A 27,120-nucleotide genomic window follows, 5' to 3' on the forward strand; every position below is an offset into this window, starting at 1 on the left:
GCCTACGGGATATGCGAGCGGAGGAGGCGAGGGAGAGATGCGAGGAGAGAGGAGTCAAAAGCAACAGACATTTAACAGAAGAGACATCCTTGCCTCATTTTAGCCATCATTTTAAAGCAACGTCAATTACCGCTGTATATTTATGATCTCTGTCAGATGAGCAGGACAGTGTTCATGACAACTTATATATTCACTTTTACCCGTTGCGGGTGCTGAAAAGACTTCCACAAAGGATGCACCAGTGTTTCCTCGCTGTCAGCTCCTCCAGAAGCCTCCTCTCTCCTCGTCTCCTTGAGGTGCAATTAAGGGATTGCATGGGATTCCATGATGGTGGAGGGGGAACGATATCCTGGTCACGGGAGGAGGGAGGACGCAAGGAAGCATAAATTGGCGTAATAAAAAGCACCAACAGTCTCCGCCGTATCCGGCACCCAAGCCATCAAAAAGAAGAAAAAAAAGTACACTGACGTGATATGAAGAGGGAGGCAGCTCTTATGTCCAAAGAAGAGCAGAAGAAAAGTGGTGGAAAAGTAAAAGTTAGGACAGCTTAACGGTTATCCTAAAGTTAGGAGAGTTTATTTAAGATTGGGAAGTTAAGATGCTTGTGTAATAAACTCTGTCTTGAGTTAAGAAAGGAACATTGCAAGAACATTTTTCGTATTCTTGTCTTTTTTCGTACCAGTATGCCACGTTAGATTCAGCAACTTCAGATAACTGCAAATAATTTGTGTAGACAAACTTGTGCCAGGATGCTGCATCGTCACATTCATCTTACACTCATTTTCTTCTGATTTTTTTCTTGATCTTGAAGGGGGTTTTGAATTTCGTTCAGTATAAATTCAGCCACCTGGCACCGAAGGAAAGGCAGACCATGTTTGAGCTGTCAAAGATGTTCCTCTTGTGCTTAAATTACTGGAAGCTGGAGACGCCAACGCAGTATCGCCACCGCACCCAGAAAGACGACGGGACGGCATACAAAGTGGACTACACCAGGTTTGTGGCTGTGTTGTTAAAGAAGATGTCTGTGTTGGACGCTGATATCTGCCTGTAGAATAACGGTGTTTTCCCTCGTGACTCCCAGGTGGCTGTGCTACTGCCACGTCCCCCAGAGTAACGACAGCCTGCCGCGCTATGAGACCACTCACGTGTTCGGCCGCAGCCTCCTCAAGTCCATCTTCACTGTGACCCGCCGTCAGCTCCTGGAGAAGTTCAGAGTGGAGAAGGACAAACTGCTGCCGGAGAAACGCACACTCATCCTCACACACTTTCCCAAGTAAGCAGATACTGTTGAAAGATTTAGATTCAAGAGAGCATCCCGTGATGTAGGTACTTCAAATTGTGGAAAATCAAAATATCACGGTCCTCACCTGTCTTGCATCGGTTTTTGTAGAGATGCTGGTGCAAACAGAATATCTCCGTGTTGGAAAAGGTCAGATGTGTATCAGCCTCAAAAAGCTCATCACTGCAATGATATACAAGGTTATTGTGGATTTGTATTTGTTCACATGAGCATAATGAGCAGTAATCAAGCAGTATAAATCCGTAGATAAAAGGTCATGCTCCATGCTTTCATTTTTATCAAAACGTAAAGTCTTAATTTGTCAAATACAAATTCTAAAAATGCTCACAAATCATTTTGAAACTGCAGTAGGATTCAGTTCAAACAACTGATGCATCATACTCTGAATACCACGCCCATCAGAGGGGAAAACAATCGGCGCCACAATATGCAACCAAGGGCTGAAACGCTAACAAAATGCCTCTAAAATGTCTCTAGCTAAAAACATCCGATTTCAGCATGCCAAAGGATTATTTTAGCACCCAATGTCTACTAGTGGTGCAGCTGATAACTAAAATGATGATGGGACAAGTTAGCAAGCTAATGTTAGCTATGTGTTAGCAGGCTACGGTAGTTAGCTAAGGCACTTGCAAACATAATACTGCACAGCTTTCTCATTTATCCATTTATGGCCAGGGCGGACCAGCTTTGTTTTGTTTCCCCTGTGTCTAGCAGCTCCTTAATATTTGCCTTTTGAAATAACATTTTCCCCGCTGATTATCATCAGGTTCTTATCCATGCTGGAGGAGGAAATCTATGGTGACAATTCACCAATCTGGGAGGCTGACTTCACTATGCCCGCCGCTGACGGCACACAGCTGGGACATCAGACAGGTGAGACATACAGGTGTACAGCCCTTTGGTCATTTAACTGTGACTTTTTTTTAGACAACTATTTGGGCTGAATTCATAATAGCTGCCGTAAACAATACATTCTGTTCTCAATTCATCAATCAGAGGCCTCTACTACGAGGCAGGATTTAGGGTTAGCGAGGTAACTTTAGGTTTAACCCTGAGTTTTCAGTCCTACGACAGTGGTTCACTTCTTACCGGGGTAGATCGCCATGGTAACTTCTGCTGAGCACCTAACCTGCTCCGGAGAAGGTTGTTGACTCTAAATTACCCGTAGGTGTGAATGTGAGCGTGACTAGTTGTCTGTCTCTATGTGTCAGCCCTTTGATAGTGTGGTGACCCTGAACAGGATAAGCTGTTACAGATAATGGATGGATGGATGGATGGATGGATGAAAAAATCAGAGCTGGCTCTTGAGGTTGTCACAGATCCTGTATGGCAGGGGTGCCCAATACGTCGATCGCGATCTACCGGTCGATCGCAAAGGTAGTGTGGGTAGATCGCATGGCATTAAAAAAAACAAAAACATTTTTTTTTTTTTTTTTTTTTTTTTTTAAAATAGACGTCAGCCAACAAATTGCAACACTGTTTCACCTGAACTCATCTGGAGTGGAGGATGAGATTTTGACACTACAAGCTGACATTCAGCTTAAGTCCAGGGCTCATGGACAGTTCTGGAACTTACTCACAGAGGAAAAGTACCTCAACATGAGGAAATGTGCTACCTCCTTGACTGCATTATTCGGCTCCACTTATTTATGCGAGTCAGCCTTTTCCCACATGAAGATTATTAAGTCCAAATACCGTTCCACCTTGACTGATGATCATTTGGAAGTGTGCTTGAGGCTGGCTATCAGCAGCTACTGTCCGGACTATGCATCCCTGGCTGATTCCATTCAGTGCAAGTCATCAGAGTAAGGTAATGACAAAAAATGTACAGAGTTATATTGTACAATATGGGTTCATGCAGTTATGCAAGGTACACCAACATATATTGTACATATAAAGAATACTCAATATATTTATAAATAAATATATGTTTTGCATTTTTATAGTAGGTAGATCATTTTGACTTGGTCATTTTATAAGTAGCTCGCATGCTGAAAAAGTGTGTGCACCCCTGCTGTATGGTTTGTAGTTAATAACCTGTACATTGGCGTCTCTCTGTTGCAGTGATCAGTCCTGCTGCCGTGTCAGGCTCCCCCTCTCTGCCCAAAGGTCTGAGCAGCATCTCCTCTCTGGGCAGCATGGACTCTGGAGGAGCAGAGCCCATCACAGGTCTGTCAGCTCTGCTGCTTTGATTCTCCATTACCTCTTTACTCAACCCTCAGTAGCTACCTCACAAACGTCTCATTCAGTTAAAAGACTATATGGAGTCTCTGTAAAGCTCCCGACACACACCTGTGACTTCATACATTAGCGGTTGATGATAGTATTAAACCCTCACAGACAGGAGGGTTTTACCCTGCGTGGTGCAGTGATGGCTCTGAGATCATTGCCATCTGTCTCCTCTCATTGCTTTGTTCTGAGTAATGTCACATGTCTGTTCAGGAGAGAAACGTAAACTCCCGGAGGCGTTGACCCTGGAGGATGCCAAGCGGATCCGTGTAATGGGAGACATTCCTATGGAGCTGGTCAATGAAGTCATGATGACAATCACTGACCCCGCTGCTATGCTCGGACCAGAGGTAAGTCGAGTTTTATTTAAGAGAAAAGCTCTTACTTTATTACGCACTTTGACTGTAGTACTCACAGTTTTTTATGTTTCTATCGCTAGACTAATCTGCTGACGCCAAACGCTGCCCGCGATGAGACCGCCAGGCTGGAGGAGAGGCGGGGGATCATAGAGTTCCACGTCATTGGAAACTCGCTTTCCCAGAAGTCCAACAAGAAGATCCTGATGTGGCTGGTTGGCCTGCAGAATGTCTTCTCTCATCAATTACCTCGCATGCCCAAAGAGTACATCACACGACTGGTGTTTGACCCGTAAGTGGATGTTCTCATTAATACCACATGTCACTATCGGAAGCCGGCACACTGTTGTCTGATGTCTCCAATTTTCACAGGAAGCACAAGACCCTCGCCCTCATCAAAGATGGCCGCGTGATCGGAGGCATCTGTTTTAGGATGTTTCCCACTCAGGGCTTCACGGAGATCGTCTTCTGTGCCGTCACATCCAACGAGCAAGTTAAGGTACGGAATGACAACCACCAACTTTCCCTTTAGTGCTTTATTATTAATTTTTCATCAGGATTTCTCCCCTAAAAACAGTTTTCATACTGTGACACCTCGCCTCTTCATCATAAATAACAATATAAGCTTTTCTTAAACCTGTGTGTCTCCTAAAGAATTTTTTTCCAGATCAGACTTTTTTTCATCCACCTTATCTTTTTATCATAATAAGCATTTACATATGGAAAGATCAGAATAGTATAGAGATGTCTTTTGTAAACCCATTTTTGACATTATCTTTTCTCTGGTCTGTTCCATGTAAGGGCTACGGTACCCACCTGATGAACCACCTGAAGGAGTACCACATCAAACACAACATCCTCTATTTCCTCACTTACGCTGACGAGTACGCCATTGGCTACTTCAAGAAGCAGGTACTGCAGGCGTGACCTGTGCATTAGCTCTGTCCCCGTCCTCTCCCTCTACCTCGTCCTTTCAGTAATTTGTTCTTTCCTCGCAGGGCTTTTCCAAAGACATCAAAGTGCCGAAGAGTCGATACCTGGGATACATCAAAGACTACGAGGGAGCGACCCTCATGGAGTGTGAGCTGAACCCGAGAATCCCTTACACTGAGCTCTCTCATATCATCAAAAGACAGAAGGAGGTATGCGAGGCTGTGAGATGTCATAAAAGCAAAACATGTGTTTTTTTCTGCTATGAATCATTGTGTTGATAACTACCTACATCTTAAATGTCCTAACAGATTATTAAGAAGCTGATTGAGAGGAAACAGACCCAGATCAGGAAGGTTTACCCGGGTCTTACCTGCTTCAAAGAGGGCGTACGACAGATCCCGGTGGAGAGCATCCCAGGCATAAGTGAGTGTTTGGTTTGTGTACTATGAAAAAATATTTAAAAAATCAGATTTATCATATTACTTTTATTCGCGCAGCAACTAATGATTATCTTCTCCATTAATGGATTAGTTGTTTGGTCTAAAAAATGACAGAAAATGGTAAAAAACATTGATCAGTGTTTCACAAAGCCCAAGATGACGTCCTCAAATGTCTTGCTTTGTCCACAACTCAAAAATATTCAGTTTACTGTCATAGAGGAGTAAAGAAACCAGCTAGAATCAATGAATTATTACTTTTCTTTTCTTAAAAATAATCCATTATCAAAATAGTTAACGATTGATCTTTGCAGCTTTAACTTACCCGTCTTTTTTTCTTCCAGGAGAGACGGGATGGAAACCCAGTAACAAGGACAAAGGGTAAACATTTAGCATATATTATTAAAATCAAAAAACTCTCTAATGCTAAAATCTTGTGACCTCATCAATAAAAATAAAAAAAAATCCATCATTGAATGCTTTACCTGTTTTTTCCCTACAGTCTAAGTTTAGTCAATATTTACTCACTTATCATTCTGCATGTTTTGCAGGAAAGAGGTGAAGGATCCTGACGTGTTATACAACATGTTGAAGAACCTCCTGGCCCAGATAAAGGTATCAATTTAATTCATTTTGATTTATTTTTGTCCCTTTTTTTCTTTTTAAATATATATATATATTTTTTTATAAACAGATGAGGGGGATATAATTGCGTACGACTTGATTTGATGTGTTGAAAAAAACAAAATGCCAGTAAATATATTTGTCAACCGACATTAACCAGAACTTTATTTCTTCAACAGACTCATCCTGACGCCTGGCCCTTCATGGAACCAGTAAAGAAATCAGAGGCTCCAGATTACTACGAGATCATCCGCTTTCCCATCGGTGAGCATCTCTTTGATTATACAGCAGCTTTTATTCTTCCTCATTACATTGTTTAGTTTCTGTTAATGTCACACACTCTTGATTAAACTATTAAATGACATTGACTGTGTTCTCTTCTCCCGTTTTGTTCCCTCAGACCTGAAGACCATGACGGAGAGACTGAAGAATAGATACTATGTGACCAAGAAGCTTTTCATTGCCGACCTGCAGCGAATCATCACCAACTGTCGTGAGTACAACCCACCGGACAGCGAGTACTGCAAGAGTGCCAACACCTTGGAGAAGTTCTTCTACTTCAAACTAAAAGATGGAGGTCTGATCGAGAAATGAACTCAGAATTACTCACTGATTTCTGAACGGACGAGGGACGACGGTCACACACCAAGATGAGGAGGAAAACATCGCTAGCTATTGTCATATCTGAGTTAATAAAAGGGTATGTACATGACTGGAAATATCAGACCAAGAGCATTACAAAGTGTCATAATGGCATTACCTTTCCCCTTTAAGTTGTCATTTTCTCTTTTCCAGTACTCAAAGTGGGTCAATACTCTGCATATACATGTTTCATTAAGTGTACCAAAGTTATAGGTCCAAGTTATAACAATGCCACACTTGCCACCATTATTTATAGTATGATTGACCTGGTTTTGTCGTATTTAATGACATTTGTTCATTCCAATTTGCTTAAAACTCGTCACTCGAGCACACGTACGTGTAGTGTAGAGTTCTTTCACAGAAAACTGGACCTCGGGACCTAAAGCCACGTTGCCTTCCGTTACTGACAGACACTTGAACATCCCAGCCATCTTCATGGGTATAAAGATAAACGTTCTTTGAGGGTGAAGTCCTTAAAACACTTTGACTCTTGTAGTCTTGAAACGATTTGATCATTTGATTGCTGAAATATTAATCGGATACAATTGTTAAAGATGTGCAAAACCGAGCATTTGCTTGTTTTAGCTCCACTGTATATTGAATATCTGAATATTTTTTTTGACTGTTGGTCAGAAAAGAGCAAATTATTTATCATTTAGCAACATTATTTGCAACATTCTTCTTTATTCTAAAACAAATGGATCAAAAACATCGCAGGAGGGCTGCCCTCGACTAAAGAAACTCTTAGTCGACTAACACTCATATGATTTTGCCGACTAATCGATTAGTTGATTTAATCGTCAGATCGCTAAAACGGAGTTTCTCCACAAAAGCATCACTCTTGTGTTTAACAGATGTGCTCATATGTTTCTTGGAAATAAGTAATTCAGCATGAAAAAAAGCATTAAAGGGGCTAAATGTAAGAATCAGAAATTGCTTGTTGACAGTGATACCTGTGGCCGTTAAGTCAACGACAGGCAGCCTCCAGTTGCTCGCGCTTGTGTTTGCACTACGTAGACACGATAGAGCATCGGTGAAAACAGTGAGGCGACACACACGAGACTGATTGTGATTGACAGGCAACATTAGCCAGCTAAAAACACAATATCACTATATATTTTGCATGCGTGGCAGTAATGTTAGCTTACCAAACAAAGGTCCCTCCAGGAATCGAAGGCCCGGCCGATGTTGGTCACATTCCTGTTTTGCGAGACGGACTTCACTAGATATAACTTGGTTTTTTTTTGTGGAGTTTGTGGAGTCTGAGTCATGGTAGGGGCTGGTCGTTTGTTGGCGTTAGAGGACTCGTTAAAAGCAGTCTACAGGCTGATAAAGGAAACCCAGAAAGTCGTAGAAGGTCTCATATTTTAGGTTAGATTACAACCTGTTCACACATTGTCAATAAAAAAAATATATTAAACATTTACACGTGTAAAAACTTACATACAGTCCCCTTTAAAAAAAAAAAAAAAAAAAATCCTAATCAACTAAAACATCTTAGTCGACTAAGAGCAGAATGACAGATTAGTCGTTTGAGAGGGGGCAGCCCTACATCAAAGATTAACCAATAATAAAAAGTGTTTGTTGCAGCTCTACTCTCTCGCTGCTAATGATGGACTGGGCATCAAATATATTTCCAGCACTTGAGTGCTTAACAAAATAATTTCCCCAACCGTTGCCTTCAAGAAAACACTGTTTTCGTGTTGTCAACAACATAGTAGATGCTTATTTATACAGTAAATATGATGCATACTGTTTACACATCATTTTCCACTGGCAGGGTTTTATTCCAAACCATTTAGGATGAGGTCACGTTAGTATAGCTTTTACTGTGCTTGCAGGTGTTGATTTGTTCTGTTGCTAGACTCTGTAGTACAGTCACTTTCACACACATATGCCAAGTAGTCTATTTAATGTACAGCCACAGTGTTTGTGGTCACAGGTTTACTGTTGATAACATCTAAACATGGTGGAGGGAAAGCAAACCAGCAGTCCTCATAGATTCTGGGCTTTTAGAGAGATTTATTTATCACATCAAACACAAGCTGTAGTGGGTGTTAATGCATGGCGGACAGTTTACAATTTGAATTCATAAAAACCATCCAACTCTTAGCCACTGTTGTTGCAGGTTGTTGTTTTTTTTTGACAGTGTTACAAACATTGTAATGTTTGTCCAGCGGTCAGTGCTTCCTGAGTCGCATCCTTCTTTTATAGGAAGTAACTGTCCAGCGCTGGTTGAGCCTGCTCGTTGAATGTCCCATTGACTTGTGTGTGCGCGAGTGTGTGTTTATTTTGTACTTGAATCATGACTAGCTTTGAATTACTGAAGTGATGTCAGTGTTGCATTATTCAGGGTTGTCTATTGCGTACTTCTCCCTCAATCTACCTATGCTGCATTTCAGATTTTCTTAAAGAGGTCAGTCTGAGTGAACTTTCCACCTGTCTGAGGATGGCTACTGTCTCGAGTTGCCATCTACTGTAACTGTAATACTGTTCATGACAATAAAGTTTTGTTTTTTTTAATAAACAAAGGGTGTGAACTTGAGTCAGTTGATTTGGACTACAGCCAGAATTTAATCAAGTTTTCTGGGATTTCAGGTACGACAAAATAAAAGACCTGCTAGACAACTTTTCACTTGTGACTTCACATGATACTGCCACGATATCCAATAGATGACAACTGTCTCGGAGTAGACACAAATAAGCTTACAGAATATCTAATTTCATGTGTAATTATAGTACAACAGTTCATTCTTAAAGGGCCAGTGTGTAGCAGGGGGATCTATTGGCAGAAATGGAATATAATATCAATTAAGTATGTTTGTATTATCACCTGAAAATAATCATGTTTTCGTTACCTTAGAATGCGTCATTATGACGTCGTCATTCTTCGTCATTTGCATTTTCATGTCGGCCACAGTTCTCTACACGTTTGGCACTTCGGACAAGTTTTCAGTTGGTTGCATACCAAAGTGTGTCTGTCCAGGCTGTTCACCACCGATCAAGTATCTAAATGTACACACTTAATTTTTAAGTAAGTAAAAAGTAAGTATTCAGGATTTACGTTCACAAGACGCTACATTTATGTTGGACATTTTTAAATATACTAAACTTGAGGGAAGAAAAGCACTATGACTTGTTGAGGACTAGACTTAGTGTGCTACCATAACTGGCCTTAGTAACTACTTTTAGTCAAGCGTTAAAGGGGACACATGCCCATTTTCAGGTTCATACTTCTATTTTGGGTTTCTACTAGAACATGTTTACATGCTTTAATGTTCAAAACACATTATTTTATCATACTTTTTTATCGTACTGAATACACCTGTATTCACCCTCTAGTCTGAAATGCCCCGTTAACGCTGTCTCTTCAAGGCCCCCCTTGTTTTTTTTTTGCTCTGCATCCCACAAAACCTGACTGGGTTGTCTTATTTCATGTTTGTGAGTTGGTAGGCACTCCAGATACCCAAATGTATGAGCACAAGCACTGAAAAAATTTGTTTTTCATGATGTGTCCCCTTTAATCGCACATTTGTCACTAAATGCCTTAAATTAAGGCCTAATTGGTACAAATTTGTCCCTTAAACTATCAGGAACTATTTTGTACCTTAAATAGTGGATCAGAAAGTTCATCCATGTCCAAATAGGTGACTATTATTGTTCATCTGTGTATTATATATTTCTTTTAGTACCAAAAAGTACTTCTCCTGTACGTCTGTTTGAGTCTAGCAGTAGGTTTCATTTACTTGATATAACAAAAAGCAACAGGCGGGGCCCATTTAGGGAGTACTCTGAGTACAACCTGACAATGTTTGTGTTGGCCTCTCAGTTTCAATGAAATACCTCAACTGTAAATATGATTACACATGGCTAGATTATAAAGGGTTTGTGACAGACTTATTGTCAGTGTGTTTCAGGCTGCTCCTGTCACTGCAAAGTAAAGAGCAGCTGTTGTTGCTCCAGAGCCTCCCTCAGTCGGGCCTTTCCTTGAACACACTGCACAGAGGTTTTAGTTTTGTTTCTCTGCATCACACAGCTGATCATAACAGGATATAAAACCACCACCTAAAACCACATAGTGAATGCTGAGTGCTGCCTGCACGCATCAATTCAACAGGCACATTATGGTCTACTGTATTTGTACATTTTTTCTATGGGTCCTGTGATTCACTTTGTGGATACCCCCAGAATTTATTATGTGTATTGTATTGAATGTAGTATATTTATCTTGTAGTTTTTCATGATCCTGTGAGTTTTCTTTCATCCATCATTTTATATAGAGTTAGAGGTAATTCATCCAATATGGCATTGTAGTTTTTTTTCTATTTATACTTTTTCATTATCCTGTGATTCCCTTTGTACTCAGCTTTTTACACTTAGCATGTATTCTTCCACCTTATATAGTGATAGGGATATCTGAATTATATATTTTTTGTTATGTATGAATATAGAACTTCAGGTTATTGATATTATTTCTTTTTGTGCATCTGGTTGCTCCAGAAGATGTTATTCTTCATTACTTTATCACTCTGAAAAAGGTGCTATTGCCAAAAATGATTCACTCAAATTCCAACGTTTAGCTTGACTTCAGGGACTACAGATGAATAACAGCCTTTTGACTACTTCTGGCCTTTTTTATACCATGTATGTTAATTAATTTGCACTGTCCTTTATCAAAAAAACTAAACTAAACTTAAGATTTACTGTACCCAAGTCCTGCAAAATGACTTGCAACTGAAATCAAAAAGTTGCTTAATAACCGCAGGGCAGAAAAGATCCGGTTGGGGATTTCCTGCATTGCCAGAAGCAACAACAGTAGGTTTTGTTTTCCTGATGTAATGGAGAACAAGTAGGGCCCAGTAAGGGCGCCAGCAAAAGCTCAGGACATTTTCAACACTCTACAAAACACTTGAGCTGTAGAGTAAATTTATAGATATGATATAAACATAGGATTAGACTAATTTCAAAAGGGTGAGATAAACCTAGTTTGTGTCAGTGTAGTTCAGGCTTCCCCTGTCACTGCATAATGAAGACTATCTGTTGTTCTTCTGGAGCCTCCCTCAGTGGGGCCAAAGGGCTTTTACTTTCGTTTTCCTGTCTCCTCATGACTCAGCTGATCAGCTGAATTTAAAACCCCACCACCTACACTGTGTTGTGGCAGTGGACGAGGGGAAGCGGACAACACCACACAGCTGACTGGTGAGTTCATAAAGGCTGACTTTTTAACGGATAAATACAATGATTCAACATACATGTCTCTCAGAAAGCTTGTTTGTGTCCTCTCAGCAGCTTTACTCTGATCTAGCCAGACTTAATGCTGTTAATGATCACAGTTTTTGATGTACTGTTATGATCTAATGTCCTTTTTCTTCTGTGTAATTCTGATGTGTTGTCAGACGGAAGTAAAGTGCAGGATGGAAGGCATTAAACTGCGTGCATACCAGGAAGAGGTGGTTGAAAGGGCTCTTCGGGGAGAGAACATAATCATCTGGCTGCCGACGGGAGGCGGAAAGACTCTTGCTGCTGTGTATGTGGCCAAAAGACACCTGGAGAGCAAGCCACGGGCTAAGGTGATGGTCCTGGTAAACAAGGTACACAGAATGCACACAACAGACAGGACAGAATCATTTTCATTATAATAATAAAAACACTTTTACATCCAGTGTGGCTAAATACAGTGTGTTTTTCATGTAGGTTCACCTTGTAGACCAGCATTACAAGAACGAGTTCAAGCCTCACCTGGGCCGTGACTACACCCTGGTGCCGGTCAGTGGGGAGAGTGATGATAAGGACTTCTTTGGGCGAGTGGTGCAGAACTCAGACGTGGTCATCTGCACTGCACAGATCTTGTATAATGCTCTGATTAACAAGGAGGACGGAAAACATGTTGAGCTCTCAGGTCAGTAAAAGTGATGATTATAATGTCATGATGACACTTTGATGTGGGATAGGTTTTCTAATACAGATTGTACCCTTCCTTACAGATATTACTCTGCTGATAATCGATGAGTGTCACCACACCAACAAGGAATCAGTCTACAACAAGGTGATGACGTGCTACGTGGAGAAAAAGTTGAAAGGAGAACGACCATTGCCACAGATCCTGGGTCTCACTGCATCGCCGGGTACCGGGGGTGCAAAGATCCTGGAAAAGGCTGTAGAGCATGTACTGCAGGTCAGGGTTTACCTATTCAACAGAGTTTTACTGAATTTGTCACTAAGATGAGCTGGTCTGTCTGATCTCTTCATCATCATCTTTCTCTCCCTCTCAGATTTGTGCCAACCTGGACTCAGCCATAGTGTCAACTAAAAACTATGTCTCAGAGCTGAAGCAGAAAGTCCCCAGACCCATCAAGAGGTTTGACATTGTGGAGAAAAGACCTAAGGTAAGCTAATGTTTTTTTAAAAACGTACTGTGGTAGAGTAATGTACTTTGATAATTACCCCACAACACAAATTAATTTTGAAAATGCCGTAATCATGTGAAAATTCCACATGTAGTCAACACAACATTTTTTCTTTTAGGATCCATTCGAGGATCATCTGAAGCTCATGATGCAGATGATCCATGAGTTCATGAACCTTCCTCCAGACTCAAGATTGAGAGAGTGTGGCACACAAGAGTATGAGACAGATGTGGTGCTACTAGAGCAGCGAGGTAAGAACCGGTTTTATTTTTTGATACTGTAATGGAATGTAGTGTTCACTTGCAATGGTAAGGAGAACACATTTGAGGCAAATTAAAGGTACAGTGTGTAGGATTTGGTGACATCTAGTGCTGTAGTTGTAGAATGCAACCAACTGAGTACCCCTCCGCTCGCTCCTCCCTTTCCAAAACTGCGGTAACGTGAGCTGTCGAGTGGTAACGCCATGGTGTTGCACTCCAAAATAATACCATAATAACCAGTCCGTTCTCATTCTCACTCCTAGGGCATCAAATACCGAGGCTTTGTCACGGCCGTCGGTGTTCGGTACCACCGCACAAGGCACCCTTTAGCCCCAGTATGAAATGCACCAGGCGTTCCATTAACTATAATGCAAACCCATCCGCGACAACAGTAAACTCTCCGAGAAAGTGCCCCGGGAGTGTGGTGGCGTAGTTTAAAGAGCAAAAAGACACACCGGGCAGGCGGGAGGGCAGGTGGATGGGTCCAAGAAACACAAGGCTTTCATCCAGGAGACCGCTGTTTGCGTCCCGTGCATTATGGTTCACTTTCACGTTACAATCAGCTGTTTATTGTGTCCCGTGTTCACAATGTTCAGTGTCATTTTCACCGTACAAACGTTGTAGTTTTAATCCCAACCATGTAGTTCTTTCATAAACCTAAGTGGTATTGTTTCCTAAACCTAAAGTGACGCCAAGGGGCGTGATAAAGCGGCGGTATGTGAGTTGGGATGAGACCGTGTTTTAGGAGCAACGGAAGTCAAACGGCGGCTGGTGGTACCACGGTTTTGCAATCTGCGGCTCACGTTACCGCAGTTTCACAAGCGTGTTGTTGGATTTCAAGTAACATTAAAGGCTAGAGCCAGTGTTTGGTTTGTCTGTTCTGGGCTACAGTAGAAACATGGCGGAGCAACATGGCGGACTCCGTGAAGAGGACCCGCTCCCAATGTAGATATGAAGGGGCATTCTAAGCTAACGAAAACACAATTCTTAGTTTTAGGTGATTATACACTAACGAAAGCAAAGTTATGAATAATTTCTGCTAATAGATCCCCCAAAATTTTACACACTGTTCCTTTAAGTGTAAATCAAATGTGTGGAGAAAGCAATGCTTCTGTTGATGTTCGTAAATAGGCTAATTTGTGTATATTTGGATCAGGAGTAAATCAGGACAACAGACTGCTAGCACAATGTGCAATCCACCTCAGAAAGTACAACGATGCCCTGCTCATCAATGACACCCTGCGAATGATGGATGCTTATGGCTCCCTGGAGGAGTTCTACATCAACAAGTTCACCACAGCAATCGATGGGACAGACTTCTTCCTGGTGGGACTTTTCCAAGGTAGGAATCCAAAATTGTTAGTTATTTGTCTATTTGTTTGCAAGCAATAATTAATATCACTGTCCTTTTACATAGAGAATCAGGTGGAGCTGCAGAAACTGACAAGAGATTCTCGCTATGAGAACCCAAAGATGGGACAACTTGAGAGCACTCTGCTCAAACAGTTTGGTCCAAGTGTGAACTCAAAGGGGATCCTCTTCAGTAAAACCCGTAAAAGCATCCACTGCCTAAATGACTGGGTCCTCAACAATACAGCTTTACAGGAAGCTGGCATCAAGGCAGCCATCCTCACTGGGGCTGGCAATGGTATCACTTACATGACGCAGGTGTGTTCATATACAACCATTCCCATTCAGTAACAACGTATCTATAGATGTGTTTCTTTTTTGTGTGACTTAGTCTTGACATGGTTTGCTTGCAGCACGAGCAGGCGGACACGATCCGCAACTTCCGCCTAGGTAAACTCAACCTCCTGATCTCCACCAGTGTGGCTGAAGAAGGCCTCGACATCCCTGAATGCAACCTGGTGGTACGCTATGGACTGCTCACAAATGAGATTGCCCAGCAGCAGGCCAGTGGACGTGCCCGAGCGAAAGACAGCACGTATTCAGTGGTCGCCCAGAAAGGGGGACGGGAAGTGCGGCGGGAGCTCACCAATGAATATCTGGAAGAGCTGACTGGAAAAGCCATTGCTCAGGTCCAAGAGATAAACCTCCACGAGTTTGGCACAAAGGTGAGGGTGTGGTACTGTACATCTTCATCCTTTACTCTCACTGCTTAGTGTTTCTGACATCACTTTTTGATCTTCTTTGTCTCCAGATAACGGAGCTGCAAACGCAGGCAGTTATTTGCAGAAAACTTGCAGAAAGACGCAAAGTAGAGAAGAAGAGTCGCTACGCTGCTGCTAACATCCAGCTCTTGTGTCGAAACTGTTTCAAGTCTGTGGCCTCTGGCAGTGACATTAGACTTCTGGACAATGCGCACTTTGTCAACGTCAATCCTGACTTTGAGTGAGTAGAACTCTTTGTGGTATAAGAGTGCAATCAAAAGTATATTTAGGCAGAAGTCTTTACAAAAATCCTTCACTGCTTTAATCAAGGCTTATCTTTGCTCTCAGGAAACACTACAAAGTCGGTGGGCAGGTGAATCTAGGAAAGAGTTTTGATGACTGGGAGCCTGGGCGTACGATCAATTGCAGCAGCTGCGACAAGGTACAGTGGGCCCTCTGCCAAATATTAATCTAAAGGAGACATATAATGAAAAACTCACTTTTTCAGTGCTTCAGTGCATATGCATTTGGGTATCTGAAGTGCCTACCAACCCATGAACTGTGCAATAAGACAAGCAAGTTAGTTTTTGTGGGCTGCCTCAGAAAACATGTGATTCAACAAGCCATTCAGATTTGGCTTCCCTTCCTATGTCACATGCAGGCTCATTAGAATATACCACCAAAGGTGCACCATATTTTTCTCACAAGCCAATCAGAGCAGACTGGGCTTTTTTTGTAAACCTGTTCTAGTAGAAACCCAAAATACAAGTATGAACCTGAAAAAGAGCATGATATGTCTCCTTTAAAACTCAGAAAAAAGACTGTTCAAGGCAGTTCATCAACAGAGCTGATGTTGGTGCTCATGTTGAGTTTTATTCTTCTTTAAATTGACAGAAATGGGGATTTGAGATGAAGTACAGGAGTGTCGCCCTGCTTCCCAATATAGCCATTAGCGACATGGCCCTGGAGACCCCTGAAGGCAGGTTGACAGTGAAGAAGTGGAAGGATGTCCCTTTCACTGTTGAGGACTTCAGCTTTGAAGAATACTGCCAAGACAACCATCCCGACATCTTTGATTGAGACGCCAACAAAAGAGCTCTGTGTGGGTTTTCCCCCTATATTCACATGTACATTTTTATCTGTTTCCGGTCATTCCAGTCTATCGGTGTTAGATTTCCTGTGCTCATTGGGAGAGAGAGCATCATTGTATTGTTTGGTTTTTAAAAAAAATTCACTCCTCATGTGCTTGCATTAATTTCTGCCAGCGGGCCAGTGAGGCAGCAGTGTGCTAAAACCCATTACGCATCGATCATGCTTGAAATTAGCATGACAGCTTTGTTTATGCCCAAGGTCCTAACCCCCTGTGCATGTGTTTTTGTGTGTATTTCCCCTACTTCATCTCAAATCAAGCACAGAAACAAAGCACACAATGAACTCTGCTGTAACACCAGCCTCAACCATCATGAACACTTGACATGTTGTCACGAAGAGGATTCCTCATGAACTCTCTTTTAGCTATTTTAAAATGTTTTTTACTGATAATCTCTGTTTTAGCGACTTTTATTTTGCTTCACTGTATTTATTGCTGTATTCTATTTTATAACAATAAATTATGGCCAATATCCACAAAGTAAAACTAAAGTTGAGATGAAATTTAAACAAACATTAATCGTGAAAAGCCCAACACATCTTTTGTAAGTGTTTTTAATATCCACTAGATGTCAGTGTTGGTTAGCCAATCAAGTAAATTTCTCTACCTTAGACTTGCTCCTTCCGATGTGTGTACATGACATCTGGATAAAAAGGTACTCAGTTGAAAAGGAAAGGGAACAAGTTCTGATGCAAACTGGTTTATTTTTGTATGTAACTGTTTCTTTATGTATGTTTAGGGTGCACTAAAAAGATGCCTGAAACCACAATGTCTCCAAGAGCTTTTTTAAAATGTTGCTTGTGAAATATTTTGACTGCTGCAGCTCACTATGCTGTATCTGCATCACTGGATCAATATGATGTGTTTCAGCGTGGATCATTTAACTCCATCTACACAGTCGACATAAAGGAACAGATATATCAGACTTGCAAAAGATCATTTAACACACTGGCTTCAAATATATATTTTCACTGCATAATAACTGGAACCCTCACAGCTTGATTTCAGCAATCCCCAAAAGACAGATTTAGCTAATCTCAGAGAACAGACTGCTGAAGCTATTTACACCTTCATTTTTGTTTGTGTTTATAAACATAAATCAAGCTTGATATAGAGCAGCACAGCTTCAGCTATAATGAGCAGTTTCCACAACAAACCCAGATTATGAAATTAAAACAACTGGCGAGGAAACCATTAATTTTCAGGCTGCCAGCTGTATTGAGTAGATTCACTTTTGACCCACACAGCACATCTTGATATGTGTGTCTCCCTGGGCAAGACATGATTAGGTCAACCCTAACTGTGTCACATGTGCCGTAATCCTTTCAAATCTGGCAGAGGGCTGGATGGAGTCAGTAGTGCTGCCATGGATGCAATCACAGTAAAAACAGGCTCTGTTCCGGTGTCACGCCTGATTCAGATTGAGGCAGGCGGAGAGGAGCCGTACAGTGTATGATTTACTCTGATCAGACTCAGGCTCTATAATCAACACTGATTACTTCCTTTTACTTCCCAGCTCAACACCCCATGCATCTTAATTGCAATTAGCTCTCTTCTGAAATTAAAGCAGCTTGGAGTAGTTGAGCAAAGGATGATGACATGGTGTGTTGTGTGTGTGTGAGTTTACAGGATGCTACTCACATTTATAGTAGGATTCCTGTCATTGGTATCTAGGCCGTACACATCTGTCTATCTATATACAAGAAGCAATATGGATTTCATTTCTTTTGGGACGTGTTTAAACAAAATTAAGTAAACAATTAAGTACTGTTCTATTTTTCTATTATTGTATATAAGATAGCACTCTGCTCTTTTTTAAATTTTTTATTTATATTATACATAGTGCCCTTTCTTTCTGTATCTATTATCTATTCGGCACACAAAATTTCATACAAGGAAACTTGTTTTAACTGTGCACACAACAATAAATGCTTTGACTATGACTAAAGGTATAGAAACCCAGACGTTAATTGTGTCGGTGCAGCTGAAATGATTAGTCGATTAATTGATCAACAGAAAATACCTATTTTATTTAGATTATCGATGAATTGTAATTTTTCAAGCAAAAAATGCTAAAACCTTGCTTGTTCCAGCTTATTAAATGTGCGCTTTTTTTTTTGTCATATATGAGTAAATTCAATATCTTTGGGTTTTAGACTGCTGGTTGAACAAAGCAAGCAATTTGAATGTCACCTTGGGAAATTAAAAATAGTAATTTTCACTATTTTCTAACATTTTATTAAAAAAAGTGATTATCTGTTAATCAGCAGATTCATTGATAATGAAAATACTGTAAAGTAAAATACTTTTAAACTTAAACTTTCTTAATTTTTCCCAGACAGGAAAGCTCCAGATATATATATATTTTTTTAAATATTTTTAGTGTTGACAAGTTATAATTATAATAATAATAAATAATAAACTTTATTTGTATAGCACCTTTCTAAACATAGTTACAAAGTGCTTTACATAAGTTAAAATAGTGCAAACATCAAGATAAAAACAAAACAGACTAGAAACATAAAAACATAGGCCAAAATAAAATAAAATGTTTAACGTAAGACTTGTGTACAAAAAGTCAACAATAATGAAATTTAAAACAAGGGATTGCTATAAAAAAAGGCCTTCCTGTAAAGGTAGGATTTAAAAGAAGAAACAGAGTTAATAATTAGCCCTATTGTTATTATTTTTAGTTTTGACAGGTCACATATTAGGCCAATTGTAATGATGGTTGGGTGACCTGAGGACAGACCTGTGTTAAACTATGCAAGGAAGGCAGCAGAGATCTGATTTTCACAATAAAACAGGATATATTCAGAGGGCATTTGAACTCAACACAAAACAAAGAGATCTCAACAACATTTAGTGCGTAATGGCGACGGCAGCTCCGTTGTTGGCGTTTGGTGGTGAAGCTCACCTGCACCAGGTGAGTGTTTCCAGGTTATCTATTAGCTGTTACTTTATATAATGTGTTCCTCTTCATTCCTCTTCCTTCCTCTTCCTCAGTGCATACATACATAGAGCTAAATGCTAACAGTGTTTTCTCCATTCATGGCGTTGTGTTCTATCAGTGTGACGCATGAGCAGGTGTTATCTCAGGTGTGTTAATTGACAGTCTGTCAGCACAAACTGAGGTTTATTCCCAGCCAACATGGTTATGTGGGCCCCACATGGGTTATGCTGGGGGTACCTGGGTACCAAGTGGGTATGGGCCCAAAATGGGCATCTTATCTGGGGCCCACTTTGATCAACTATGTAGGTCCCACATGGACATGTGGGCTACCTGTGTGGGTCTTAGTTTGGTCACTACTGGGAAATTAGTGCCAACATGGAAACTGTGGACAAACCCACTTACAACCCATATTTCAGGCCATGTAGTTCCCACATAGAACTTAAACCTGGGGCCGAGATGGGTTTTGGTTTATGTTGCCCACATTGGGCCCATATAACACCCAGTGTACTCCTGCATGAAACCCCCAAGGGCAATTGGCATGGGGCCATTATGGAACCCACGGACAATCCCATATAGGGCCCATTTTTCATCCCATTTACTACCCACATGGGCCCCACATACAAATGTTGGCTGGGTTGTTGTGTTAACTTGGTGAAGTTACTCAGTAGAAGGCCTATTTGGATTTCACATTGTTTAAAGCTCATTTGCCTGAAACAGAAAGTTCATGGCTTAATCATGGGGGCTTAAAGGTCCCATATTATGCTCATTTTCAAGGTTCATACTTGTATTTTGTGTTTCTACTAGAACATGTTTACATGCTGTAATGTTCAAAAAACACCTTTATTTTCCTTATACTGTCAGCCTGAATATGCCTGTATTTACCCTCTGTTTGAAATGCTCCGTTTTAGTACATTTCAATGGAATTGCAATTGAATTGCGTTGCTAGGCAACAGTTTGGGTCCATGTTTACTTCCTGTCAGCTGATGTCATTAACAATCGCTGCAACAGGAAATAAACTGGGACACATTTAGAATGTTTATGTTTAAAACCGTGTAATGGTCTAAATATTGTATATTTGTGACATCACAAATGGACAGAAATCCAAACGGCTTGTTTCAAACACACAATTTCTGAAAACGGGCTGTGTGTATTTCTCCGTATATTGAGCATTTTGATAGTTTAACAGTATTTATATATATCACTTAAACCTGCTTTATAATATAAAAGACATGAAAATCTCACTCTTTACAATATGGGACCTTTAATGTGTCTTGGGATACTTTGAGGGGGTCCCGTCAACCTCCAGTTTGGGAACTACCTATATATATATATCATTATACACTGTGCTGTAAATATTGATGCCTTGTAAAGGTGTCATCCTCTTTCATTCATGAATTCATTAATATAGATTTGGAAAAAAAAAAATCAAACTTCTTTTACCTTTTTAAATCAGGAAGTACTGTCAGCAGTATGTGAATGAAATCAGTGTGGTACGGCAACATTTATTGGAGTGGGCTACAAACTCCATCACTAGATCAGTCACACCTGTTAGGCCCGTGTCACACATGAAGCTAGTAACACACTCATACTGTCAACAGTTGCACAGTTGCTTCCTGCTTGTGTAGTCGACACACACTCTCTCCAGGACGCAGACAGAGACAATGACAGACACAAATATCTGGTACAGTACAGTGAGCCGGTCACCAGGACGGGCATTTCCTCTGGGACCGGTCCGCTTGTCAGCCAGCTGCTCGTGCTGTCTGAGAGCCTGCTGTGTTGCTTGTCGGCCCTCTTGTCTCTATTCTCCTGGCAACAGCAGTGGATCAGGTTACTTTCAGTGACAAGATAGGTGATGACATTTGCATTGTCCTGTTGTATGTTGTTATGTATATCGTCCGTGCCTTATAAATAAGTGGTTATCAAGCTGCCACCCAGCCTGTGTGGTTGTACAGTACTGCATGTTTAGAGTCATGTGGATTAGAGCAGTCATTCCCAAAGACTGGGTCGCGACCCACAGGGGGGTCGCAGGAGATTTTATTATGGTCGCCAAATAAGTTTGCAGAATTTCTTCCATAGTCTTTCATTTAAGATGTACATCTTTGAGCCACATGAGGGAGCCTGAATGTTTGCATTATTCTGATGATTGTCTACTTATTACGGGTGGGAATAAAAAATGGATTGACCTATGTATCATGATTTTTTTTTTTTATGATTTTACAATTGCTTCATTTGAGTCTATGTAGAGGTAAAAGGAAGTTACTGCTTTTATTGTTTGTTGTTTTAATGTAGTCTGAGTAACGTGACGTTATATCCGTTCTGTATCCGTCAAAAGCCAAAACAAAACGGCGGAGGCTCCACATGAATACGAACTGCACCCTCACATTTCAGATCCAAAGTGGTAAACACTACACATACAGTAAAGTATGGAAACACTTTGGGTTTCACACATTGACAGGAAAAGCAGAGCTAGACATCATGGCTACACCTCACATCTCCATGGTCAAATCGGCCGATGCTACAACTGTGGAGCACCCATATACTGGCATTTATGTGTATGATTCAACTTTTTCCCATAGTCTAGTGTTAAAAAAGTTAACAAAAATCGCAATAAATTGTAATATCGAATTGCAATAAATCTTGTAAAATCACAATTCTTAAAAATCGCAATACATATTGAATCGGCACCCAAGTATCGTGATAGTATTGAATCTGGAAATAAAAATGGAATCTAATATGAAGGCTAGCGTTCATTCTGTTTGTTTTACTGATGAAAGAGAGAAGAGAAACAAAGCCTGTTAACTCCGTCTAAATGTGTTTATTTGATTTATCAAATGTACTTCTTCGACATGGCTGGTTTACTTATTCAAGTTAATATAAGATGATGCAAAAATGGTATTAAAAATGGTCAGGAACGTTCATTTGCGCACAAATTTGCTCTTCTCACGATTTATAGATAAGGTCTATTGTGATGGTTTGTCTTTTTTAAAAAGTGGGTTTTAAAGGTTTGGGAAACACTGGTTTAGAGGAAGCGTGAATATCTTTGACATCTCTGTTTCGTAATGCCATTTCACGTCTTTTTGGGGCAGTCGTGTCTTGGCTGCCATAAAAAAAGCTCTTGAGTGAATTCAAGAGAGTATTTTAAATTTTACACAGAACATTCCTTTCTACATTTTACATTTTAATTTCATGGTACGTTCCTTTTTATCACCCAGATGCTTGAAAACATGTTTGCGTGTATTTTCAGGGCAACATAAAAGCAATTATAGTATGCATAGGGTGCATCTTTGTTGTCGTGCGTCTCCTTTGATTGAGGATGTCGCTCTCTGAAGTGGACTGGAACTCTGGTGTCGAGAGTTACCCCAGCCTATTTCATGCTTTATTATAGAGCAGATAAAAGAGACGCTTGTCTTTGCTGTCTGCCACTTTGTGGCCGGGCTTTAGTCTGCTCCTCACTGTCTCGTCCCTTTCTTCTTTCTTCCTTTTGACACAAGAACTCTCTGCTAGATTATTGGTCTAGAAACTAAAGGATGAACTCCCAATAAGCTCTTCATCAGGATCTTTGACTCCCCCACAGATTGTTCAGCTGACTCACTGGCAAAGTAATTCACTCTAAAAACCCCAAACAAGTGCAGCTCTCTGCGTTTTAGTCCATAAAACATTATGACATATCGGCAGTATAAATATTAGCGCTCACATCAAAATGTCAGAGACAGAGACATGTTCTTGTAATCATAGTGCTTCAGATATTTATTATAAGTGTGTGTCCATGTGCACAGCTGTGTGTAGTTTGGTTTGGACTAAAACTAATGTGTCTTTCTGTCCTCCTTCCTCAGTCTCTGCCATTGACTGCAGTTTGTGTCACTCTAATCCCTGTTATTAATCCATGTTGAGTCATTCAGGCTGGAGGGGATTATTGTGGACTCGTATGACAGCCCACAGTTTTTTTATTTACTCTTCTCTTCGCTGATGATCACGAGAGGATGATTTGAGTGCGGACTTGTTTGTGTGACGAATGTGAGGGTTAACTGAATAAATTCAATTGAATCCAATCAATTCAAATGTCTTTCACTTAAACCAAGTGCTGGAATAGTAAGTGGAATAATAAATTGACAAAAACATCTACAAGTTTAATTTAGAGCAGAAACTCAATGAATCAATGCACTGTTTATCATCCATTTTTTAAATTGTATTTTAGCTTGTTTCTGAGCTTTCTATGTTATTAAACTACATATCTTTGGACTTCTGGTCGGTCAAAACAATTAATTTTAAGTGAGGTTGGTGCTGAGGGGATTGATTATGTCATGACATTTTATCGACCAAACATTTAATTGATCAAGAAAATAATTGTCATTTTAAACAATATATTGTTTTTTGTCAGTTGCAGCCCTACTTTAATAATCGCCATTAAAGGGCCAGTGTGTATCATTTCGGGGAATCTAGTAGCGAAATGGAATATAATATTCATAACTATGCTAGTGTATATTCATATCTACAGTACATAGGGAGCGGGTCCTCTTCACGGAGTGAACCTACAAACCAAAACACTGCCTCTAGAGAGAGCCTTTTGCATTTTTACGTTACCTGAAGGCCACCGTAGTTCTCCGACATGCTTGTGAAGCTGCGGTAACGTGACCCGCAGAGTGCAAAACTGTCTGTCTGACTTCTGTTGCTCCTAAAGTAGTGTTATTATGGTAAGGATGGCCTCTGAGTGAGCTGATTGGCGTTACAACGATTTTGCACTCAGCTCACGTTAGAAAGAGGAGTGAGCGGAGGGGTACTCGGTTGGTTGCAATCTGCAACCACACCACTAGATACTGCCAAATCTTACACACTGTACCTTTAAACAAGTCATTACATTCTCCACTAGAAATGCATTTTTGCAAATTCCTGACATCATATCCCCTCCCTTTCTACAATGGTTTTATACACTCTAGACTTTTATTTTTCAGTTATTGTCTTGAATGATTAATCTACATATTTCTGAGCCACAAACTCATGTAAATGATCACCTAAAGGCTTGAACAAAACAACAACAAAGTGAGACATTGCCTGCTGAAGAAAGGTCACTTTGTGGTCACATCCCTCACACCTTTCTACCTGTTCTTCCTCTAGCTCTGTGATGAAGGAGAAGCTGAGCCAGAACTTAATGCAGTGGACTGTTGCGGATGTGGCCAGTTACTTCTCAGAGCAGGCTGTGGCGTTTCGAACACAGGTCAGTGCACCACCACAAAGCTGCCACAGAGGGCACTATATGTATAGGAAAGGGAGTAGTGAGCAGAAGGGTACTCAGTTGGTTGCAGTCTGCAACTACACCACTAGATGCCACCAAATCGAGGGCTGCAACTAACGATTATTTTCATTGTTGATTAATGTATTGATTATTTCCTAGATTAATCGATTAGTTGTTTGGTTTATAAAATGTCAGAAATGTGAAAAATGTCAATCAGTGTTTCCTAAAGTCCAAGACGACGTCCTCAAATGTCTTGTTTAGTCCACAACTCAAAGATATTCAGTCATAGAGGAGTAAAGAAACCAGAAAATATTCACATTTAAGAAGCTGGAATCAGAGGATTTTGACTTTTTTTTTTCTTAAAAAATTACTCAAACTGATTAATCGATTATCAAATAGTTGGCGACCAATTTAATAGTTGACAACTAATCCATTAATCGTTGCAGTTCTAGCCAAATCCTACACACTGTACCTTTTTAGTAATGTTCTCTATTTTACTTTTTACAGACTAAATGATTAATTGGAAAAGTACTTGTCGGATTAATCGATATTTGAAATAATTGTTAGTTGCAGACAAGACATTGTATCCCAACATGGTCGCTTGCTGTAGCCTAACTGTGGATGAATGCATAAACCGTAAATGTTTATGAAGTTGTTTGTCTGTGAAAGGGTGCGTGTGACAGCTGGGAGAGTCCTTATTCTCAAGGCAAGGCCAGCGGCGCTTTTCATCGGCTCAAACAATTGCACACAGAGGAACCAAAATGCATTTGACTAAAAGAGGCTTCCCACGAGGTCGTACCTGAGGGTATCGATTATCTCATGAAAACCTCACTAGTATGAAGCAGTCAAGGCTTAGACATGCAAGGTCTGTTATTTCCAATACCAACTTTAGAAATTAGAAGAATGAGTAAAGTAGAAAATGACTAAAACAGCCTGAAAATTATGCATCTGACAGAAAGCGAGAAATGATGAAAATAGAACGAGGGGGGCACAAAAAGGAAAAAAAATTTGATTATAGAAGGGAGAATATGGAGAGCTATGAATACTTCCATAGAGGGTAGAAAGTGGGAGGTTGAATTAGAGAGGAGGAACAGCAGCATATAGTATGTCCTAAAGGGGGAACATTTCCGTACGAAAGTGAAGCCATTCATCATCTGTAACCTTGCCAGGACACAAGACAGACTCCCAGAAATCTGATGTAAACAGAAAAAGACGACAACAATACAAGAGTCTCATACGGCCGTTTGATAAACACCGTCACAATCCCCAAGCAGCCCAGTCAAACCTAGAAAAAGCCTGTTTCTGTGTTCCAGTTGGAGCCAGAGATAAGTACAGGGCTCATATAGCATAAAGAGATTTCTACAGATTTACGAGGCTCTGGCACTGCGAGGTATTGATCCCTTTCCCCCATCTGAGCCAGTCAAAGGAGAGTGGAGACTACTGCAAACCTCAGAATGGTTTACTTACATTTTACATGTTGGGTATGTATGTAGTATTCATTTCCAGAGTGACTTACTGTAACTGGAGAATAGGAGATTACCAGAATTACTGTTAGAAAGGGCAGCAACAGAGGGTCAAGTAAGTCAGACATATAAATACTGGAAGTGTTTGCAGCAGTGTCTGTAGATTAACAGGACGTTGTATCTGGACAGATTTATCGCCGTTGAGTGACTTTTTAAAGTTCCACTCACGTCTATTGTATCTGGGTGGCAACAAAAGTCTCATTAACAGACATCACTTGGTGCAAGTGTAAAATTATTGTTTTAAATTTGGATTTATGTGAAAACCGTTAAAGAAAAGGCTAAACCCTCCCTGGATAGCGGTTGTCCAGTCATAGCGTAGCAACTGTAACCAGGCACGGCAGGCGTGTTAAGCTTTGGATTTTGTCACAAGGCATCTAAATGATGTGGGGGAGTTGTCTGTTTTTTTGTCTTTCCAAAACTGAAAATGATCAGTAGTATAAGGAATGAATTAAACAGTATGTTTATCTGCTCCAATAAACTACAAACTAGCATGTCCAGCTAACCAGTGTTGCCAACTTGGCAACTTTCTCGCTAGATGTGGTGATTTTTCAGAACCTCTTACGCCGAATTCACACCAGGCAGCGGCAAAGTGCGGCTCGCCACGATAATTTCATTTTCCTGCGGTCTAGCTTACTGCAGCAACTTAACCATGTGTTGCTTCCAAGGCCAAGGAGCATTTCATGAGCTAACTAGTGTGACTGTGCACAATAGCACCTCTACGGTGTTGTGCCCCCTCACTGTGTGGGAGCTGGTCCTAGTTTGGGCTAATGTTAGCGGCTGTGTCTTGCTCTATTGAACCCCAGCAAAACTTGTCATGCGCAATAGCGTTATGTTTGCATATACACCAGTTAGTCCTCATCCTAAAAGCCTTTTTCTCTTCAAACGAGAGGAGCCCTTTCACACGAGTCAGCTGGAAAAATTAAAAAGTCATCCAAAGACGGTGTTTTCAACCAACTAACTTAGAA

General features: G+C 40.6%; 3 protein-coding genes across 7 annotated transcripts in view; all 3 read left to right on the forward strand.

Annotated features, from left to right (window-relative positions):
* Positions 1 to 9,053, forward strand: part of kat2a (K(lysine) acetyltransferase 2A) — a 12,951-nt gene extending 3,898 nt beyond the window's left edge. Inside the window, exons 5-18 of the mRNA XM_074656158.1 lie at positions 812 to 993; positions 1,082 to 1,273; positions 2,067 to 2,173; positions 3,365 to 3,469; positions 3,743 to 3,879; positions 3,969 to 4,177; positions 4,258 to 4,384; positions 4,687 to 4,797; positions 4,884 to 5,027; positions 5,127 to 5,241; positions 5,600 to 5,636; positions 5,807 to 5,870; positions 6,059 to 6,143; positions 6,280 to 9,053. Of these exons, the coding sequence (XP_074512259.1) occupies positions 812 to 993; positions 1,082 to 1,273; positions 2,067 to 2,173; positions 3,365 to 3,469; positions 3,743 to 3,879; positions 3,969 to 4,177; positions 4,258 to 4,384; positions 4,687 to 4,797; positions 4,884 to 5,027; positions 5,127 to 5,241; positions 5,600 to 5,636; positions 5,807 to 5,870; positions 6,059 to 6,143; positions 6,280 to 6,473 (1,809 nt within the window). The 3' untranslated portion in view covers positions 6,474 to 9,053. The remainder of the gene's footprint in view (positions 1 to 811; positions 994 to 1,081; positions 1,274 to 2,066; positions 2,174 to 3,364; positions 3,470 to 3,742; positions 3,880 to 3,968; positions 4,178 to 4,257; positions 4,385 to 4,686; positions 4,798 to 4,883; positions 5,028 to 5,126; positions 5,242 to 5,599; positions 5,637 to 5,806; positions 5,871 to 6,058; positions 6,144 to 6,279) is intronic.
* A 2,541-nt stretch (positions 9,054 to 11,594) lies between these two features.
* Positions 11,595 to 17,215, forward strand: dhx58 (DEXH (Asp-Glu-X-His) box polypeptide 58). The gene is made up of 12 exons (XM_074656154.1): positions 11,595 to 11,720; positions 11,918 to 12,112; positions 12,216 to 12,420; positions 12,506 to 12,696; positions 12,794 to 12,907; positions 13,047 to 13,179; positions 14,345 to 14,530; positions 14,606 to 14,856; positions 14,952 to 15,263; positions 15,350 to 15,540; positions 15,648 to 15,741; positions 16,194 to 17,215. Exons 2-12 carry the CDS (start codon positions 11,936 to 11,938, stop codon positions 16,377 to 16,379), a joined length of 2,040 nt encoding a protein of 679 aa, XP_074512255.1. The 5' UTR covers positions 11,595 to 11,720; positions 11,918 to 11,935; the 3' UTR covers positions 16,380 to 17,215.
* A 2,031-nt stretch (positions 17,216 to 19,246) lies between these two features.
* znf385c (zinc finger protein 385C) overlaps positions 19,247 to 27,120 on the forward strand; it is a 176,648-nt gene continuing 168,774 nt past the window's right edge. For 4 of the 5 annotated variants that reach the window (XM_074656166.1, XM_074656161.1, XM_074656163.1 and 1 more), the window contains exons 1-2: positions 19,247 to 19,375; positions 24,515 to 24,614. The gene's annotated coding sequence lies outside the window, so the exon portion shown is untranslated. The remainder of the gene's footprint in view (positions 19,376 to 24,514; positions 24,615 to 27,120) is intronic. The other variant, XM_074656165.1, reaches the window with a different exon arrangement.

This window comes from Sebastes fasciatus, chromosome 13 (genome assembly GCF_043250625.1).
Source record: "Sebastes fasciatus isolate fSebFas1 chromosome 13, fSebFas1.pri, whole genome shotgun sequence".
Taxonomy (NCBI): Eukaryota; Metazoa; Chordata; class Actinopteri; order Perciformes; family Sebastidae; genus Sebastes; species Sebastes fasciatus.

What these genes read in the sequence shown, in the direction of transcription:
- dhx58 (XM_074656154.1), top strand. Translation starts at nt 11,936, where the DNA reads ATGGAAGGCATTAAACTGCGTGCATACCAGGAAGAGGTGGTTGAAAGG. An exon ending in TGATGGTCCTGGTAAACAAG is followed by an intron (nt 12,113 to 12,215) that starts GTACACAGAATG and finishes TTTTTCATGTAG; the next exon opens with GTTCACCTTGTAGACCAGCA. An exon ending in AACGTCAATCCTGACTTTGA is followed by an intron (nt 15,541 to 15,647) that starts GTGAGTAGAACT and finishes CTTTGCTCTCAG; the next exon opens with GAAACACTACAAAGTCGGTG.